General features: G+C 44.1%; 1 protein-coding gene across 19 annotated transcripts in view; it reads right to left on the reverse strand.

Annotated features, from left to right (window-relative positions):
- The window catches only part of NFIA (nuclear factor I A), a 350,804-nt gene that overhangs the window by 82,872 nt on the left and 247,419 nt on the right, over positions 1-20,513 (reverse strand). For all 19 annotated transcript variants that reach the window (XR_012057082.1, XR_012057083.1, XM_030278568.4 and 16 more), the window contains one exon: positions 6,643-6,717. Coding sequence is in view for 17 of the 19 variants with exons in the window: in XM_030278568.4 (XP_030134428.1) it covers positions 6,643-6,717 (75 nt within the window). In the remaining 2 variants the exon portion in view is untranslated. The remainder of the gene's footprint in view (positions 1-6,642; positions 6,718-20,513) is intronic.

Genomic DNA, 20,513 nt, shown 5'->3' on the forward strand with positions numbered 1-20,513 from the left:
AAAAGGCAAGCACTGAATTAAAGCACTGTTTCTTTCCGAGGCACAATGAACTTCCTGGACATTGCCAGATTTATGAAACAGTTTTATTCCAAGGAGATAAGGAAGAAAAACTGGTATGTGGGCAATGCTTTCCCTTCTTTCTTTCCCCCTGCCCTGTTTATTGCCCTTTCCCAAATCCTGGATTTTTCTTGAGCTGGCCCTATAGAAAAAAGGAATGTGTGTTCAGAGCAGGGGTAGGGTAGGAACACAGAGCAGATGCTGTGTGAACTCAGTGCAAAGCAGAAAAGGCTGATCCCACTGGGGCTGCTGCCTGGGTAGCAAACACTAAGGGTGCTCTGCTGGTCACTGGCCAAAACCACCTCACCATAGTCAAATGCCAGTTTGAAACCAGAGGGTTAAAGAACAAAACTCACCTCTAATAGACACCAGCAGAGGTTAAAGTGCCTGGCTGGGCTGTGGGGGCCAGCACCTGAACCCTGTGGCAGTCCTTGCACAGGAGCCACCACCCTGCCACCATCAGCTCAAGGTCTCTGGCCACAGAAGTGCTGTGGTGCAAACTGTGGCAAAACTCTTGTCTAAACTAAAAAACCCTGTCTAAACTAAAAAACACTGTCTAAACTAAAAAACTCTGTCTAAACCAACCCTGTTCCTTGCAGCAAGTGGCAATCCACCAAAAAACCTCCCTACCCCTGTTCCTACTCCCCAGGAACACGCTCCAGCCCCACATGGAGCAGAGTGGTGGGAGCTGCAGCCTCACAAACTCCAGGCAACGACATCTAAACCACACCATTACCCCTGTAAGAAATGTTCTGCAGCAAAGTGACCTCCTGACAGCTCAGGAACATCCCCCAAATGGGAAAGGATGTCAGAAACTGCAACTGTGACTCAAAGCAAAAATCTCAAGATGCTGCCTGACCCAGGGCTATGAGCTGGAAGGAGGTGAGAGGGAAGGATCCCTCTTGCCCCACACCCAGCCTGGAGCCCCCATTTCAGCTGCTGGCATCACAATAATTCCCTGTGCAGCTGGGACACACTCAGAGGGGCAGGAGAAGCTGATTTGCCCAAACAGGAGGAGGAGGACGGGTGGTGCCTCTGCCTGACACTTTTCTACTCCTGGGATGCAGGGCAGCATCACCCTGCTCCCACAGCCTGCTCCCTTCCAGCTCAGCTCCTCATCCGAAATGTCAAGAAAAATAATGGAGAAATTAAGAAAAAGCCCTCTTACTTAACCCAACTGCAATATTTATTTTGAAAAAATTACTGAATTACAGAACAGGAAACCCACTCAATAAAACCAGCCAGGCTGGCATTTGTCTCCCTTGGAATATGGCACTTTCTTTAAGCCATGTTAATATTTAGCCTCTATTTTTTTTTCCCCATTTGTATGTATTTATTTTTACAGAGGTCCTGGGATGTGACTAAGATCATTACATGTGTAACACTGCAGTGAAGTGATAATGTGTTTAAGGTTAAATGGGAGAAACATGACATTTGACTAATAAACTTTTTCCTGTGTTGTGACTCCATAAACAAAGGGAAACACACTGTGCTGCTGCTGCTGCTGGGAGGAAAGGGGAGCTGGATGTTGTTTTTTTTTTTGCAAGGCCTTTGTTTGCTCCACACTGTATCATTAGATTCAAAGAGGTTTCACCGAATACAACAGATATGAAATGTGTGATGTTCATTTTAAAATTACAAGTACAGCCTGCTATTGACCATCTAATTATGCTGAGTTCCATTTATAAACATAGCTAACCACTAAGTTTATAGAGACTTTTTGTGCTGCTTTAATAGGATATTGATCGAGAGCAAGGTTTGAGTGGACTGCCATTGAATTGTGTAATGGCATACAAAAGGCAAGGTCACGGCAACTGTTCACTCTATGCCTGCAGTCTATTTTTTATTATAATCTTTTTTTCTCCCTCTCATACCCAAGCCCACACAGAGAGTTTTGGATAGCAGTGCTTTCCTAAGGAATATAGAGTATCTTTTAAAATGTTAATTTTCATGCTGCTGACTTTAACTGCCTTCACTGGTGTAGTGCTTAGTATAGCAGAAAACACACAGGCTGCAGCTCAGGGAGAGCAGGTTTAGCACTCCCTGGCTGCACACACGTGTCTGTGAGGAGGAGAAAAGCCTCTCCTGGGCTACAAAAAGGCCTCCACTGCCCAGCCCAGCCCCTCCACAAGTGCCAGGGCAACCCACACCTTGCCAGGACGTGCTGGGATTTCCCTGTGGGAAGAGCTGGACGAGAGGGACGAGGAGGCTGCGTTTCCTCAGCCGCACCCACGCTCCATGCTTGGAGTGCTGGCAGTGCCTCTCCATCCCATGGCAAGGACCCTTCAGCCCCTTTCTGCATCCCCAAAGCTCCATCCCCAAGCCTGGCACTTGCAGCATCAGTGTGGATGCAGGATCCTGAGCTTCCCCAAATGTCCTGTCCACACCCATGGCATTAGTCTGAGTGTTTCAGGGATAATTAGCTGGACCATTTCTGTGTGTGCACAGGAGCAGTGAGCAAGTGTGTGTGCCTGTGGTGCCACAGGCTCATCAGAAGGATTAGAAGTCCCCCCCACTGCTCCTCACTGCACACAGCACACGTTGAACCCAACGTGTGGCATTTTCAGGCCAGGGTGCAGTCAGAATTCCCTTGTTTATCAGCACGAAGAATGATGTCATTTTGACAAATAACACACCACCAAACAAATATGTTTGATTTGGCTCTAGCCAATGTTCATAAATCCTAAATCTTTCTTCACATCCTGGGCAGTGCAGTTTATCTGGCTGCTTGAATGACCTCTGAGGGAGGAGATCTTCCCAGCAGCTCTCCCTGCACATGGTGCAGACTCAAAGCCAAGGGGGGGATGCATTCCCTGTGCCTTTCTCCCTTGCCCCTGCCAAGGGAAGGGGACACTTGGCACCAGAGCCACCTCCCTGCAGCACCTTTTGCAGAGGGTCTCCTCCATGCCCACAGCCAGTGGAATATTTTCCTAACAAGGGGAGAAAAGGAGGAGGTTTCACTTGGCCAACAGCTGGCTGTCAGCTCCCAAACCCGTCCATCCCCGACTCCTCTGCCTCTGAGCCTTTTGTTGTCAGCACAGAGCTCTCCAGAGAGGGAAGAATGAAGCCTCTGTTATCTGGATGGGTCTCCCCAGTATCTGGGGTGACAGACAACACTCAGAGAGGAGCTCACACCCTCTGCCTGCTAATAATGGAGGAGAACTGACAGCATGAGCTGCAACACCCACATCAGACGGGCTGGAGAGGATTCTTTGTTTTTTCAGATGCACATCTATGATCTCTTTTCTCTGTTTTACTAGGCTCTGCAAGACTCAGCAGCTGGGCAGCATTTTGAAAGAAAATCTGCATCTACAGGACTGAAGAAAGCAACTTTCTGTTACCAACACAGTCTAGACTTGTTCAATAGCTCACAGAAAAGTGTGATCATCAGCACTGATAGGCAAGATAGATAACAGAAACAGCTGACCTTTCACTTGATTAATTCATTCCCCAAATTTGCATGACGGAGACAACTGCCTCTTACTTGAGACTCCTTGTCATGCAGACCTCTGGGAACTTCACTAAATAAACCCAGCACATAATTGCTACCCACAATATCTTGTAAGATTAATTTTGGATAACAACTGCTGCGGGCCAGTTAAAACTGGGGAAAATCACTTATTTCTATCATTTCATTACCAAAAGCAAGCATAGAAAGAAAAATAACAGTAGGCACACACAAGATGACCTTTTTGGAAAGAGGAATGGTCTCAAATCAGGACACAGGAACATGCAGACAACCCAGAGAGGGTTATATTAACTTTAAAAGACCTTGCTTACCAATTTAGGCAAATATGCAGCAATTTCCTCGTTGCTCTGTTATGTTAAACAATTCTTTGAATCTGAGCATGTGAGTTAATACTGAGTTTTCTGGGAATGTGCTGCTAGACTTGACACTAAACATATCCTACTGGGTAGCCAGGGCATGTCAGGCTGTGGGCTTCTCAGACCTCATAAAGTAAACAAGGTTAAGGCTGGTCAGTACATGTCTGGGGCATCTCCAAGGAAAATCCAGGGTGCTATCAAAAGCAGTGTAGCTAAATCAGTTGCTGGCACTCTTCCCTCTGAGTCAGTTCTGAAGTGATATCCCGATATGCTTTGGGGACACTATTTTTGGTAGAGGTGCTGGCTTGTAGACAGGATATAAAACTGAGGTCTTGACCTCCCAGGATTATTAAAGAGCCCATGAAAAACAGTGCAAACTCCCGTGTCTGGAACAGATAAAAGCTGAATCTTTGTATTTTTCCCACCATAACCTTCTTTCCTATCTCTAATAAAGTCCATGCTCTTCCTGCACGCAGGTGCCCCATCCTTGAAGGTGGTGCACGTCAATTGCAAGCAGAGGGAACATCTCAGACACAGCTCATAATTTGCAAAACATGCTGAGTGCTAGGATTTCTGATACCCAGTGTTTCAGTTCACTTACAATAAAATATCAGGGAAAATTAATAAGCTTGAAACACGATGCTCACGAGGTCAGTGCCAAGCTCTGGGGGAGGCTGGGAAGGCTCCAGCCAGGAGTGGGGCACTTTCCTAGGAAAAGTGCACACATGGAGCAGGGCTGACAGAGTCCAGAGGCAGCTCTGCTGGGCAGGGCTCCTCCAGCCAAGATAAGGCTGGGGGGAAATGGGATGCCTTGCAGAGGGGGAGGGTGAACCCTTTGGGCTTCAAAAGCCTCACGCTGTCGCTGTCACGGTGAAATGAAGTGACAAAACACAAATCCCGGTGACAACCTGGGTTTGTCCACCCGGGCTGCAGGTACCAGCCAGTCTCTGCTCCCTGCACAGCCAGTGAGATGCCAAAGCCTCTGCTCAAGCACTTCAGCAAGTGAACTGATTCGCAAATGTGCTGAGCACTCAGCAGCTCCTCTTGACTTCTGAGTCCTCTTAACTTTGCCCTTCTCTCAAAATTCCCACCAGCTGTCAGGGAAAGAAGCTCAGGAGAAATTTTTTCTTCAACGTTTTTCTCTCTGCCTCTCTCCAGGGCATATAGGTCTCATCTTGCACTCGCCATGCTTTCCTTGTATCATCACTTTTTTGAATGTAAAGCCAATTTAGTAGCTAGTGCCTTTCCAAAATAGGAAATAAACCAGGAAAATCCTCTGAGAAACTCTGTGTTCTCACTCAAAACCATGGATTTTCTGCTCGGTTTGTGCCAGTTAGATTCTAGCCCTAGAATGACTTGAATTACATCCCCAGAGCCAGCACACAAATAAATATTTCTGCTGTCTCGGAGAACCATTTTTATGGTTCTCCTCTTAATGCCCTAATGAGACTGGTTGTACCCTAAGGTTTTAAAGGGGCACAGAGCTGAGGGTTTCACCTGGAGCAGTGGTGATTGGTGATAATGGGATATTATCTCCATGATAACTGGAGAAAAGATCACAGAATGGTTTGGGTTGGAAGGGACCTTAAAGATCACCCAGTTCCACCCTGCCATGGGCAGGGACACCTTCCACAACACTTCCAAGTTGCTCCATCCTGGCCTTGGACACTTCCAGGGATGAGGCAGCCACAGCTTCTCTGTGCCAGGGCCTCCCCACCCTCACAGGGAAGTATTTTTTAGATCCCTAAAAAAATCCCTACAGGCCTGGCTTTGGAGCAGTGTCTCTGCAAGACCCTGTCCACAGTCCTCCTTCCTTGGACTATCTGGATTGTGTCATAGCAAAATACAATCACTGCACCTTTGATCAATGGAACAGGCTGGTGACAGGTGCTCTTAATTTGGTGTTGTTAGTGAGTATTGACAAGCCTGTAATGATCATGCTGCAGCGTGTCACTCACACTGGGGGCATTAGCATTCTTTAAAGGTCAAAACCCAAACCCCTCTAGAAGCCAGAATTCCATACAGCTAATGGAAAACGTGGGCCTGGGGAAGTCAGGATGTGTGAGGTTATCAGGGCTGAAGTTGGCACAGTTGTTGGCATTATTTGACTTATGACTTCGTATAAGACTTCAGCAACCTGCAGGTGTACAAACCCCAAATTCAGAGAATACCCTGAGCTGGAAGGAACCCACACAGATCATCAAAGTCCAACTCCTGGCCCTGCACTGGACAGCCCCAGAGTCTCACACATACATGGATGTACACATGGCATGGATGAACACAATGTGGAACCCAGAATCTCACACATACATGGATGTACACATGGCATGGATGAACACAATGTGGAAAAACAGCATCAGAAAATTTCCAGGTTTATGTGCACAGATCAGGTATTTTCCAGAGGTCTGGTTACAATACAGCCTTTGGATCCTCCAAGGGATCCATGGGAGGCTGATTTCTGATGCATTTGTCTGCACTCTGCCCATTTTCAGCTGGGTACCAGATGAGTTTATCAACTTGCACACACAAGTTTGCAGAATCAAATTATTTATCAGCTCACTTTAAAATTCTGCTGGTTTATTTTCACCCATTAAAAGAAGTGGCACATAAATGCTGTCCACTGGCAAGAAGTGGAGAGAAGAAAATCCTAATTTTCAAGATGCTGTTTCTGAATTGAGGAAGGGAACAATAAGAATCAAAGAAAAAAAAAATAACTTGGGTTGCAGAAACCACACAAATCAGACACAACATGATACTTACTTTGTGAGACTCTTACTAGCTCAGTCACACTGAAAACACCTGATGTGACAAAACTGTCCTGGAAGCCCAAATGTCCTACAAAACAAACAGAGGGAGAGAACTGCGATTAGCTTCAAGCATTTAATGACAGTATTCTCAAATACTTTACTTTCATTTAGACTTAAAATGTGACATCTAATTTCCCACTTAGCAGTAATTATTGTTTATGTAGGTGGGTAACCAGTCATACAGCTATGTAGGCTGCTTTGTGGTTTCTATCTAGAGGTTAGGAAAGCTAACATGACACATCAGCAGGGAGATTTTTACATGTTAAAGCATCTCAACAGGAAATCTGAAACAAAAGAGGACTATTTTAATAACCGGTTACCTTGGATGACCCCTAATGACTTCACAACTGAAATGAAAATACTGTACCTAGGAAACAGACAGGACAGCTAAGTTCCATAATCGTTTTAAACATTATTCTCTAAAGAAACATCTGATCAGGATTATCTACCCATTCATTCAGACCAAACAAGATTTAAAGATGTATTCTTCATTTTTCTAAGGTTACACTAGGGGGATCTTAGATGAGCAGATGGTTTAAAAAAAATAAATTAAGGCCTTTTCAACTAAAAAAAAAAATTAATTCTAACATTTAAAACTAGGTTTTAAAAGGAAAAATAAATCTCTGCATAAGAAAAAGTATTAGCTTGGTGGACTGTCTGTAGGAAGCAGGGCTGAGGCATCCACGCTCACCTCCCTGGTGCAAGGAATGCCTCTACACTCGGTATCAAAATGTGATGGCACTTTACATAACAGTATTTCCCTTCTTCTCTGCAAACATGCCTACCACCAAATGTTCATTTAATTTTCACGGGTATGCTCTGTGACAAAGGAGCTGCAGCCCCGGCCGGGCTCCGGCAGCGGGACCTCAATGAGAGGGAAGGGCTGTGCTCGGCCAGGCTGAGCTCCTGCTTTGGAAATCAGGCTCACAGGAGAAATCGCAGGATCAAGGGATTATTAAAAGAACTGTAAAGTCCTGCTTGCCCACAGGATAAGTGGCATACCTTTTTAGGTTGTCCTACTTAGAGTCACCGATGCCGGCGCACGCAAACATTTATTATTGAATGTTTTGCAGGGGCACCATCTGCTCCGTCGTTAATTGTTTGTCTCACTACGATTTCCCTGCATTCCATATATTCTCCTGCACCCCACGCTCATGCTGGGAATACCTGGGCACCTTTCTCTAATGGTCAGAGCAACAGGACTAATGCCAGCTGCACATTTGTACTCTTTGGCTTTCCTTTTGGGGTTGCTTGAACAAACCCAGAATATCCCACTGCCATTTCTACCTGCGGAACAGGGTGCAGAAAGAAAACACCTTCTGTATGGGTCTACAGAGGGTGGAATGTCAGGCACTGTGTCAGGGAAAGGCTGGGAGAGATCTGGAGGGAGGTGAGCCTTTCACCTCCAGCCAAGATTTGATGGAATTCTGCTCCTACACAGAAGAAGTTCCCTGTTTTGCAAGGAGCCCACGGTGCCAGATGAACGCAGTCTCTAAGCTAACAGACTCGAGACAAGTTTCTGCATCAGGCATGTTTTTATACTCCAGCAATAATGATGAGTTTTCAAACTGTGTATATGTATATCTTTGGGCATCCTTGTGTATGTGTGTATACATATGTATTATGTACACAAACATATAAATATACACAAATCTGTCATGCTCCAGCTGTAGATAAATGTACTATAAAATATTGAAATTGATGCTGAAATTCAACACAAACAAATTCCTCAATCTGCAAACAAGGTTTTTATTTACATCAAGAGAATAAATTTCTCCCTACTTCAAATGAAAAAAAAAATGTTCTTACAAGCTTTTATTTTTCCTTATTTTCAATTTAGAAATAGCTCCCAGATAGCTGTAAGTGCTTTTGCCTGATCTGCTTTGTATTTTCCCGCAATAAAGGTGATGACTACCTCATTCTGCTTTTTAGAAACGGTTGCTGCCCATACACAACGTTTGTTCATCGCCGATTTCCCAAGTATTTTTAATATGAAGATCTACTTTTCATATGCTGCAGCAGACCTGCCTATTGAATTAAATGATCTGTGAATTAAAAATAATTCTCTTAGGTCTTCACTGAAACCACTCATGTGCCTAAAATTAAGCATATGCTTAAGTGCCTTGCTGGATCAGGGCCAGGACGCTTACTACTCCGCAGAGCCCTTCAGAGGGAAGCCAGTCCATGCTATGTAACTTCTCACACTGTGCTCATCATGGCAGCATCTGAGCAACTTCCAGAAGTGCATCCAGCAATGCCACAAACATCTGCCACGTGTTGTTTTTTCCTGCAGCACATCACACTGGCTCTGCTCCGGTGTCCACTCCTACCTGCATTTCCCAGGCAGGTTCCCCCCCGCACGGAGAGTGAAGGTGAAATTTAAATATGGAAGGGAAAAAAACCCCCAACCAACCCTGAATCACAGCCACTGTAGGATATTTGGCTGATTTTTTAAAGGGAAAGCCCAGAGCCCTTCATAATTATCCAGTAAAAATATGATTGTGGCAAGGCAAACCATGCTACTTTAATCTGTCACACAGAGGTGAAACCAGAAATGAAAGTGCCATTTAAAATATATTCTAACTCTCAGGGCATGAGAGAAGATGAATGAGTTATCTTGGGCATGCTGACTTCAGTATTCCTATCTTGGGTACACTTGAAATGTCCACTTACTCCAGCAGGAACACTCCTTTTTGGGAATACATGTAATAGTAATCATTAAACAACAGCACGCAACGAGCATGGTTAGATTTTCATCCTTCAATACCAAAAATAAACATTTCACAAATGAAAGGTGAATTTCACAACTCTCCAATTTGATATTTACTTATAAACATTAGGAAATCAGGGGCTTGCCTTGCCAATCATTAAGAATACCTTGATACCCACAAAAGCCTTGCCCTTGGCTTAGAGCTGGATCATGAATGTATTTTGAGGTATGGTTGGTTTGTGAATTTGCAGTTCAGTAGAACCCCATGGAATGTTTAAAGGTTTGCCTGGATGGCTCAGACTACAAAATCCAGGCCTAAGACTCTCATTTTTGCTGAGCTGGGATAACAGTGAGAGAAGGAAATGAGGGAAATAGCACGAAGAACTTACATGTGTAAAATAAGAATTACTGGGAAACACCAGCACTGACAAAAGATGTGAAGCTAACATTATTAACAGGGGTCAAGATGCAAAAAATCTATCAGTTTGGCTGATCCACTTAATTCTGAATGAGGAAAAAAACAGGGAAAGTCAAGCAATTACATATGCAGATGTTAGCGTTAACAAGCTCCTGCACTGAAAAGATGATTAAACATCCTGAAAGCTCTTTACTGAGATACTTGCACTGTGATAATTTTGCTCAGTGTCCAAGAGATGGGACACTGAGACTGCTGTGTGTGACAGGTTATGTCTGCAGTTTGTGCAGCAGTCACAGTTTGGTAGTAAAGCAGGTGCTCAAAATGAGCCTCGCAGAGTTCATTCACTGCAATTTTCAATTTTGGGTACAAATTAAGACACGGCTGGCCAGGGCAGGCCCTGACTCAGCAGAGCTGTTGGAGCACGTGCTTCGCTTCCATCCCATGCCTGACTAAAGCACGTGCTCGCTGCCCTGCCAAACAAAGATGGGCTGACAACCTCCAGGAGGAATTAAAATAAATGGTTTAATCATTCCTCCTGGCAAATCTAGGGAAAGGTAGGACATGGCTCATCACCTAAGATCTTACTTCAGCCCGCTAGGATGATCGTCTTTTTCTAAGAGGGGAAAACACCCAGGATAAGACCAAACTGAATAAAGAAGATCAGGATAGTAACTAATAAATCATTGTGCACAACAGCACAATGTTATTGTACCAGGTACCACATGGAAAACATTTTTCCATAACTTGATCGCTGCTTTAATTGGGGAGAAATTCCCAATGCCATTTACATATTCTTCTTTTGGATCCCAGCAAAGAAGCCAGAAGAAAAGGCTTCAATTGCTGGAGTCTAATTCTGATCTCTCTCAAAGAAGTTTTAAACAAATCTTTCTACACCGATCAAATAGAGTTTCACCTCATTTTCCCCTAATTTACACTGGCAGAGGAGAAATCAGGATTAGGACTTGTTGTCTAGTGCTATTTGTTTTGAATTATTAAGCAAACATTCCTATTTCAATGAGTAAACGTGTACAAAGGCAACTAACCTTTGTCCTGAAATGGAGTTTACAGGGAGAGTATTGTCTGCTTTCCAATTAATGCAGTAAAAAGGAGTCTCAGACGTTGAGCTTATGTTGTAGCTTGAGAAAATCATGACTGATGCAATTACTTTTATGTAGAAAGTCTGAATATAGTCTATAGGTTAAAGTTCATTGGGTTATTGTTCCTTAATTGAATATCTGAAGATGTTTTCAAGGTGCTCAAGGTATTATTGTTATTTAATTAGCAGGCTTCCTTGCATAATCCAACAGTATTATTTTTGCTTTAAAATAGCTAGATTGCACCAGAAATATACAAGGTATTTTCTAAACAGAGATACAGCTGGTTTCCTAAAAGCCAAGCTTAAATAAAACCGGGACAGAGTTACTCCTTTGAAGATGAAGAAGTCCAAATCCAGTTATTTTTCTTCCACTGAGTGACAGTGTATTAAGATTTGGAGAACAGCTTTTTGGGAGATTTTGATTCCTTTTCAGTGTTTTGAAATTACACAAGTCCCCCAAACTAGCACTGAACCCATTTCTAAGATTTTTTTTCACGTTCAGCATCTCACTATACATAACCATCTTAAAACCTTAAAATAGTAATAATCAATTAGGGTCTCAAGCCTATTATCTTAACCAAATGCCTGATTAAAAGAAAAGCCCTCTCTGCTCGAAGTGCAACTTGATTCCTTTTGGTTTTATCCCCTATCTAGATAATCCCATGTTTCACAAACAATGCGGAGCAATGATGTGGATGAGAAAATTGCTGTCGGTATCACACAGCACACGCAGGCCTGGAGAGAGGGGATGTTATCAGAGGGAGCCCAGCTCACCCCCAGGACTCCCAAAAGATTAGCTGTTCCACGGCTGAGGAGCATGGGGGTGAGGGAGGAACTCCTAATCTGCATTCTCCAGCAAAAAAGGGAAGGACTGAACATGCGTGCTCCAGTCAAGACCTTCATAACATTTACACTCTGCTTAATTGGAAGGTGAGTTTATCAAGGCTGGGCTGACCCAGCTGAGGCAGCCCTGCCACTGCTGAGAAATAGCTCAGCTCTATCTCATGCTGGAAATACAAAGCAAGATCCACGGGGCTAAACTGTAGATCTAAAAAAAAAATAACTCTGAATCTAAAAAAAAATGGAGATGGAAGAGACCATCAATGCCAGACACAATATTCTGTCCAAGGGAATGTCTGTGCCATTCTGATGACAGACAACACCAAGCTGGGATACAGCATGTAGGAACAATGAAATCTGCATTTACCAGCAGCCCCCAAATACTGATCACCAGAGCTGCCACGGTGGCCTTATTTTAATTGCTTTGCACAAAATACATATCTCAAATTTGTAAATGATAAACCTTTAATGGTAAATCCGACCACATTTTTAATTCGTGGACATTTTATAGAAGAGTTAAACAAGTCATTATACATTAAGGGTGATGCAAAAACCTCTCTCTCGTTCCCTGACAAATGCTCCCACTCCTATTTCAGCTTGTTATTTCCAATATAATCTTAATGCCACAGCAACAGCTCACCTTGGGCAAACTGCACATTTTCCTACGAAAATAACTGTGGGGCCACATGTCAGAGATGCTGTTATTTTCCCTGACTCACTACCTGCCTTTGGCTGAGGTTTTAAGAAGCACCAGAACTTTCTTTGTGGCCCATAGCAGGATGGATTAGACCGTCCAGGGCATGTCGTGTTAGTACAATAGAGGAACACTTTTAAGACTTTAAAGTCATGTAATACAATTCTAGGCTGGATCTTTCTTGTTAAAAAAAGTAGAATGGGAGTGATTGAAAGAGAAAAGGGCCAATATTTGACAACAGAAATCAGCATAACCTCCTAACAGCGGCAGTCATGGATGACTGCCCTTTGACCCGGGGAGATTATGTGGGATTTCAATGACAACAGCTGGAAGTGAGCATGTGAGAATAGAGAACACAGATCTGAGGCCTCCTACAAAAGACTGCACAATCCCTGCCCAGATCTGAGTGTTGATTAGAAATTGTTTCCTGGTCCTGGCTTAATAGACTGTGATAATGAAAGTTTTGTTAACCCTTCACAATATGCAAAACCACTGGTAAATGATTTGCCTTTTTGGGTTTTAGCTAAAAAGTCTGTATCCAGCAGACAGTGAAATTGTCTGTCTAAAACTGCTCGTTTTTGTGGGTGCCCAGAGCTCAAGTTCAGCTCCTTTTCCATACGGTTTGTGGCCATTGGGAATCAATGTCTGCTGGGGGTGGCTTGGAGGACTCTCACCCTTCCCTAAGGAACCCGTTTGAGCAGGGATACTCCAGAGGTGAATCAGAACACAAATACACGTGTAACCTCTCCCTGTGTGCTACCCTTCCTACTCGTGGCACTTTAGAATCCCTAATGAGAAAAATGCCTAATCATGCTTTGGATATTTGTCATATTGAGCTTCAGATTCTGGGCTGCAAATTAATAAACGTGAAACCACAGCAAACATGGCATCAGGTGTGTCAGCAACAGCCTGATCCTGCACGGATCCACTGCAGCCTCAGCTCTTAGGAGATTCAAACTCATTTTATATTTAAGTGCAGAGATAGTGGAATTAATGGAAACTTATTACCGTTAATGAACCGATTACAGATTGCAATCAATCATGTCAGGTTTTGTCCAAGTGGTGGCACACGGATAGCTCCTTTCTCTTGAAGACAAAGGTCTTCTTGAAACATTGGAAGCATTTCAATTCACATTAAAGACCTTGTGCAATGGAAACCATTCCAAGATCTATGATGTCTGCTGTGGGTTTTCATTTCTGATGACTCCTAACATCATTGGGTACTTATTTCAGTACTTGTGCGTGTGAGAAATCAGTTAAATACTGTTTTTTGATGTAATGATAAAAATTTAGAATCTCCCTGTCTACCACAAACCAAATTTGATAAAAAAAACCTGCATTAATACCGATAGGGGCCTATAGCTTGAAAAACAACAGATGTCTTAAATTATCATATTTCTGTTTCAGGTCCTGCATCCAAAAATGAAATATTAAAGAAAAGAAGAAAAAATCGTTATAAATGGTCACACTCATTTGGCAGCTTATAAAATAATATGCCTCCTCAAACGCGTTTCAAAGTAAATGAGATAAAATCTACCTTGGGATAATAATTCTGGAATATTTATAGCATCCAACAATAAAAAGAGTAATAAAAAGAAAAGCCTGCCTCCCTGAAAATAATAATATGAAGGAGTTATTTATCTTCATATTTCCACATCCACCCTGGTTACAAGAGCAATGACAGCTGAGATCTCCAAGGTCTGTGGTGATATTATCAGTGACTCAGTGTCCAAATGGAGCTTCCAGGGAAAGCTGGCAGCATGTGGTGCTGGAGGGTGCTCCCTGGCCACCCACCAACAGGCACCCACCCACCCCATGGCAAATATGGGCATTGGAGGGGAAGATCCATAAGGGAATATTGCCATCCCTGCCCATCTCCATCTCCAAGGTCTCTGTAAAATAACATCCCAATCACGAGCTTGGCATTGCATTAACCTCAGGACCCCCCAGACAGCTGGAAAACCTCCTAAAGAGAATAATGTAAGGATCATAGCTCTATCCACTGGTCATTTTTCGATGTTTTTGTTTTGTTTTTTGACCTTATTTCTGGTGGAGCTTGAACGTGTGGGTTTGTCCAACTCGCTTGTCTGCGGCAGATCGTGCAAGCTCCATCCCCTGCCCTTGCTCCTCTCTCCATCACCTGCCCTTGCTCCTCTCACTCCTCACCAAGCATCAGCTGGTATTTTGCCTCCTGAACCTGCCCACTGATTTCTAGGATGCTGCTGGCAGGAGGAAGGAGCCGATGGCAGGGCTGTGTGCTGTGGCCGTGCTCCGGTCCGCACGCCGCTGGAGCGTGCCTTGGAACATGCAGAGTCTACTTGGGTTTACACTGCTCCAAATTAGAATTTAGCTACAGTATTAATGCCATAAATATTATTGTTCATGCTGTGTGACGAGCATCAGTGTGAAAATAAACGTAAGGATATTTAAAAACTGGTGTGGAATACTTAGGTATTCAGACTAATCACGGGCTGAAATAAGCACATTTGTTTCAAATCCTGTTTATAGCACTGCAGCCCCTCCCTCTTTTAAATCTTCCTCTTAACCATAGTGATGTTTATTGAATACCTGTCATTTCTCCAGCAGCATGTGCCAACAGCAGCTCACCAGTGCCAGGCTGCATGAAAACCCTTCTGTCTCCTATTCTCCAAGGGGCTCCCTTAGATCAACCACTACCATACCCAATACACTGAAACCCATAAATTTGCAGATACTGTAGTCAAAATTCTTAACAGGAAAGTGCACCCATTTTGCCCAGTGTAGCATACTGAAATATCACATGGTGAGAAGCATTTCTCACCATGTGTAAACTGTCAATTTGATTTGAAATTAAAATTTTTGATTAACATGAGCATTTCTGAGCCTCCCGCTGGCAGCAGCCCTATTGCTGAAAAGTGACATGATTTGTGACACACATGCTGTACAGAAGCCCCATGCCAGCAATTGTTAAAACCATTTTCATTCTGCTTTAATACGCTATGACACTCAGGAAAATAATTTTAATATTTAGGAGAAAGAGGGTAAAGGCTTAAGGACTGAAGTCCTTTATGGGTGTAAAGCAGGATTAGAGCAGCACTGAAAATCGGCACGGAGGTCTCCCCATCTCACAAGTCATGTCTCTTTTCAGCAACAGGAACCATCTGCAGGAGGCTAAGAAAGGTCCATGCCGAAGCACAAAGCCTTCTTTTAAATCCAGTTGATATTTCAAACACAGCATGATGTACTTTCCACCTATGAATGCCGAGATGCTTGTGCACGGCAAAATGCTTGCAACTCCAGTAATTAAACCCTCTCGGATGGGAGGTAGGATTTTCTGGTTTCCACAGCAGTCTGTTATTTTCCCATGTTTACCATTTCCCCGGAGATACCAGTGGCCACCGGAGATACTAACATTTATATGGTGAATTACTTACAAAAGAGGAAAGTTTTGTGACTATTGAGACTTTTAAGGCCGGGAATCTACCTCTTCATCAGGGTGGTGGGAAGATTTTTGCTAGTTTGAACAGCTACCAAGTGACAACAAGAAGCAGGACAGATTTCAAGGCTCTGATGTACACACAGCAGGAGACAAAAGTTCAGAGGGGATTTTTATAAACGTAAGCCTGTGTCACTGCTGCAAGCTGCTGACTCAACTGTGTCACCTGCGTGTTTCTCAGAGTGGATCATTTCTTTTCCAGTAACATCATGTTCTGAGGAAGTTTATCATGAAACAAGTATCACGAATAGTCATTCTGAGCAGCAGAACAGCTTTGATATGTGTCGACACGCATCTGACTTTTCTTTGAGCTCCTAACACTGCTCATCACATTAAACACTCCACTCTGCTGGACTGTCTGTTCCTAGTAAACACAGCGATTTCTAATTGCCATAACACAGCAAGTTAAAAAAAACCATAGTATTTCAAAAGTAATTTTACATGGTGAAACGAAGTATCAGGATGATTCAGATGCCCTGGAAGTATTCAGGCCTGAACATAAAGCCATGGGCTCATTTACGTTGATAACAGAGCACGGGAACACAATCTGCATGAAAAACATGAATAAAGCTGTGATACACAGTTACTAGAAGTCTGCAGGTTCTTTAAAATAAGTCTTAAGTTTAAATAAGCATTGTGTGTAAATACCTCGTTTTAATTAGCATTTTGCCAAGAAATTATACAACTGCACTCAAGGATGCTGTAATTATTTCAGGATCTATAAAACCCTCCCTCAGCTGGTGCTAGGTTAGCACACCCTCCAAGGTTACTCTTCAGAGACTCCTGGAGCTGGACTGAGGCAGTTTGAAACCCTGAGGACACAGAATTAAGGGGCTGTAAAAAGAGGTATCAGGGGTTTTTAATGTGCACATTAGTTTATAGTTACAGGAATATCCATGCACCCAGATAATATGGCAGGATTCTCTAGGAAAGCCCAGAGTCCAGGAGGAGCTGCTGGGCACAGGGGCAGGTGAGGGCAGCTCCCCTGCCTCACTTTGCTGGGTGATATGGACACAAATCCTGGCAACTTCATCCACTGGTTCTCCTCTCATCCTCCCTTCCTGGCACTCCCCTCTCCTCACACCACGGCACTTCTAAAAGGCTGTGGCAGGACACCACGATAATAGAAGTATCTGCTGAAGATTAGATTGTACAAATGAGATGTGAAAATAAGGAAGCTGGGCATGGAAGCTAAGTCCTGGTCTGGTGGTGGTGGTGACTGAGAGCTGACACCAGTGGTGAGCCAAACTGTAATTGACAGTAAACTCCATGGATATTGTGTATTTACGTGTTGTCCTTTAAACTGAATTTTTGGAGTTTTCTCTCCGCAAGTCTCTTACTCCTCTACTCTGTGCACAGAACTAACTCTGATAGCTTTTAGTCCCAACTAGGCCAATGTCTACTGGTTACATATTAGTTATTTTAATTAACTTTACACCTTAATTATTCTTGTGGCTGGGGAGGGAAGAGATTTGTCACCAGTCACATCGTGTCATGCAATCATCTGCCTCTGACTGGCTCCACTGGGAGAGTGAAGGTGCACAGGCAAAGTACTGCACACCCCTGGAAGCAACACAGCCCCGTCCCAGGGTGACCCAGGCTCTCCAGGCTCACATCCCAGGCTCTGCCAGGTCTCTGCCTCCCCAGGCAGTGAGGAGGAAGCCCCAGAGACTGAGTGATTACTTCCCAAGCTCTGCTGCTCTCAGGGTTAACCACGCCTTCAGACAGCAGTGGAGAACACCCAGGGTAGGAGTGGGCAATTCCCCAGCCAAGTCCCAAACCAGGGACATAAATCCAGTGGGAAGAGGCTGCTGGGTGTGGAAACCAGCAGCAGAGCTCTGCACGATGACTGAGACTCTCTTTCCGTTTCATTTTAAGTTTGTGTTTTGTAGGGCAGGATGCCCTGTCTACATTCCTTTACGGACTAAGAATGGACATTTATTAACAAGCACTTGGGCGCACAGCCCAAAACTCCAGACTCCTGGCCTGGGACTGCAGGACAGAGAGGGCCAGTGACCCCTGTTTGTGTTTACTGTACTTCTACAGACACATGTTGGTGTGATAGGGGCATTCACTTTCTCAGGTTCAGGCCAAGGTCAGGCCAGAACATGGACCAAGTTTATTTTTCTTGTGTAATCTGCTCAAGCTGTAGCCCAAAGGGGGTCTCAGAGTTCACTCATTGTGAGGGATTCAACATGAACACAGTAAACAGAAGAGGCAGAGAGGGACCTTGCTCATCCCTCACGGATTTCATCCCCACATGTGGCAGATTGGGTGGCTCCAGGGAAGGTACAAAGGGAATTGAGATGACATTGGTGGGATGTCCCATCCCAGGAGGGTGCCTGCAGCAGCTCAGACATGCTCTTGGGCTACCAGTGAGGACCTGGGATGAATGTGTTGCTGGAAGCTGGGCTGGACAGCTAAGCCTTTGCACTGCTTTCCCGTGGGAGAAGATTCGCCTTTCTAGACCATCTAACCCATCCCAGCAGTCAGTGTGTGGCACAGTGCAATACCCAGGGATGCAGAAATATGGCACTGGGGTGGACTGCCCTATCCTCATTGTTTAAGACAATCCAAAGCCACCACAGGGGCCAAAACTTCATATTTTTGGGCCATACTCAGCAGTCTGGCCTGTGACAGTTTGTACTCTGACTTTCAAGCTGGCAGGAAAGAACGAAAAAGGAAAAGGAATTCCACTGGAAGAGAGCTCTGCATTAAACTAAAGCAACTCAGGTAAAAGAAAACCCATCTGTTATGGTCTATGATGCATAAACATTCATTTCGTCACTGATCCTCCTTTGCTTGTATTACTGAAATGCAGAAACAAAGGGAAAAATAATGATGGATGGATTTTGGAAAAGTTAGAGTTCAACTCAGGATGGATGTGATCCCAAACATTTCAGATTCTTATCTCATCGTAATTGGAATAGCTGAACCTCTCTTGTCTGCAAAATTAGGCAAGGCATCCTGTGAGAATGGGCTCTTTTTCACAGAAGTTTAGTCCCCAGACACATGAAAGAATGAAAACAAGAACTGGAACAGAACATTTTTACTTTTGAAAAATGGCTTCATTTGGGCAGTTTAGAACAAAACTTCACTGGAAGAGCTGAAGAGGAAATTCTCTCTTCCAGTGTGCCCATCCCTAGACACATTCTTCTACAGAGCACATGAATACTTATCAAAAATGGTAATTTATCTAAGAAACTCCCATTCTGTAGAATTCAAAAGAAAAACAGAAAGGGAAAAAGTACATGTGGGCAGTAGATGGACTGTCCACTCTTCTACTCCCTACATCTAATGATGAAGAAATCATTCATTCAGCCAAGTCCACACGCCCTGTTAGATCCACCTTTGCTCTTGAGCAACTCTATCTCAACTCTGTCTGCTCTGGCTTGGGAGGATGAGCAGGTGAGGTGGGTGACTTCCTCTAGAAGCAGAACCTCAGGTCCAGAGCAATTCCAGTGTTTGAAACATCTTGGTTTTAAAACTCCCTGAGGTTCAACAGAGAGAGATTAAGTTTCAAAAGACCTGGTATCTCCAGCGATTACAGAGGGACAGGAGGGATTTTAGGTTCACCACTGGTGTCTCGTTTTAATGCCTACTGTTAAATTCATGTCTTAGTCCATGTATCATGTCAGCATAGATCAGGAAGAAAATTTACTTTCTTCCCTATTTTTTGCCCCAAGCAATCTCTCTTGACATTCTCCATCTTTACAGTTTTATCTGTTACTTTTTGTTTATTTTTTCAGTTCAGAGGCCTGTAAAATACAAGCACTGCTGAGTTATCCTTGTGTTGCTGCCCTTCATCTGGTTCGTTTGCAGGAGGGAATAATGATCTGTCACCAAGGTAAATTCACTGCCTGGCAGATAATGCCACAGTGTTTCTGCTGCCCATTTCACAGTAAGACATTCTTTTTCAATGATGCTGCATCTCCGTTCTCGTGGGAACAGTTTACGGCTGACATAGCAATAGTAGTAATAACAACTTACATTTATATTGTACACGGGATGATCTTTATTTCCCTCTCTAACAGAGGAGAGTCCACTGGAGTCCAGTGGATTTCCCAATCATACTGCAAATCCTTCATGGCCATGGCAGACAGAAATCTGGGTTCGCTAACACTGAGCTGCCTCATTCCTCAGCTGTTTGCTCGGGTTGTCACATCCTTTCCAGCCCACTTTGTTATTGATTTAAATGGAGCCATGGACCACTACCCAACCACTGCTCTAAGCCTTCCCTCACAAAAATCTGTGGGGATCCCCTCCTGCCTCACTCTGTCAAGCTGCTGTCCACCCTCTCCTGCCCCTCAGCTCTTCCCTTCCCCTGCAGCTGCAGCTCGGGCATGCTCGGCTGTACGGTAAAATTGGCTCCCCTCTGCACGGCTTCTGTGGGGGACAGGGCCAGCTCTCTGCATTCTGCTGCTGGAAACTTCCTGAATGCGAATTCCCTCATTTTCAAAACCAGGACTTTGAGGTCTAACATGTGGGAAAATTGCAGGAGGTCTGCAGTGCAAAGCTGGTCAGGTGGGGACACCCCCCCCCAAAAACCGGCAGGTTTTCAGAGGGAGGTGCAGCTGTCAAAGAGACTTCT

Source organism: Taeniopygia guttata, chromosome 8 (genome assembly GCF_048771995.1).
Source record: "Taeniopygia guttata chromosome 8, bTaeGut7.mat, whole genome shotgun sequence".
Taxonomy (NCBI): domain Eukaryota; kingdom Metazoa; phylum Chordata; class Aves; order Passeriformes; family Estrildidae; genus Taeniopygia; species Taeniopygia guttata.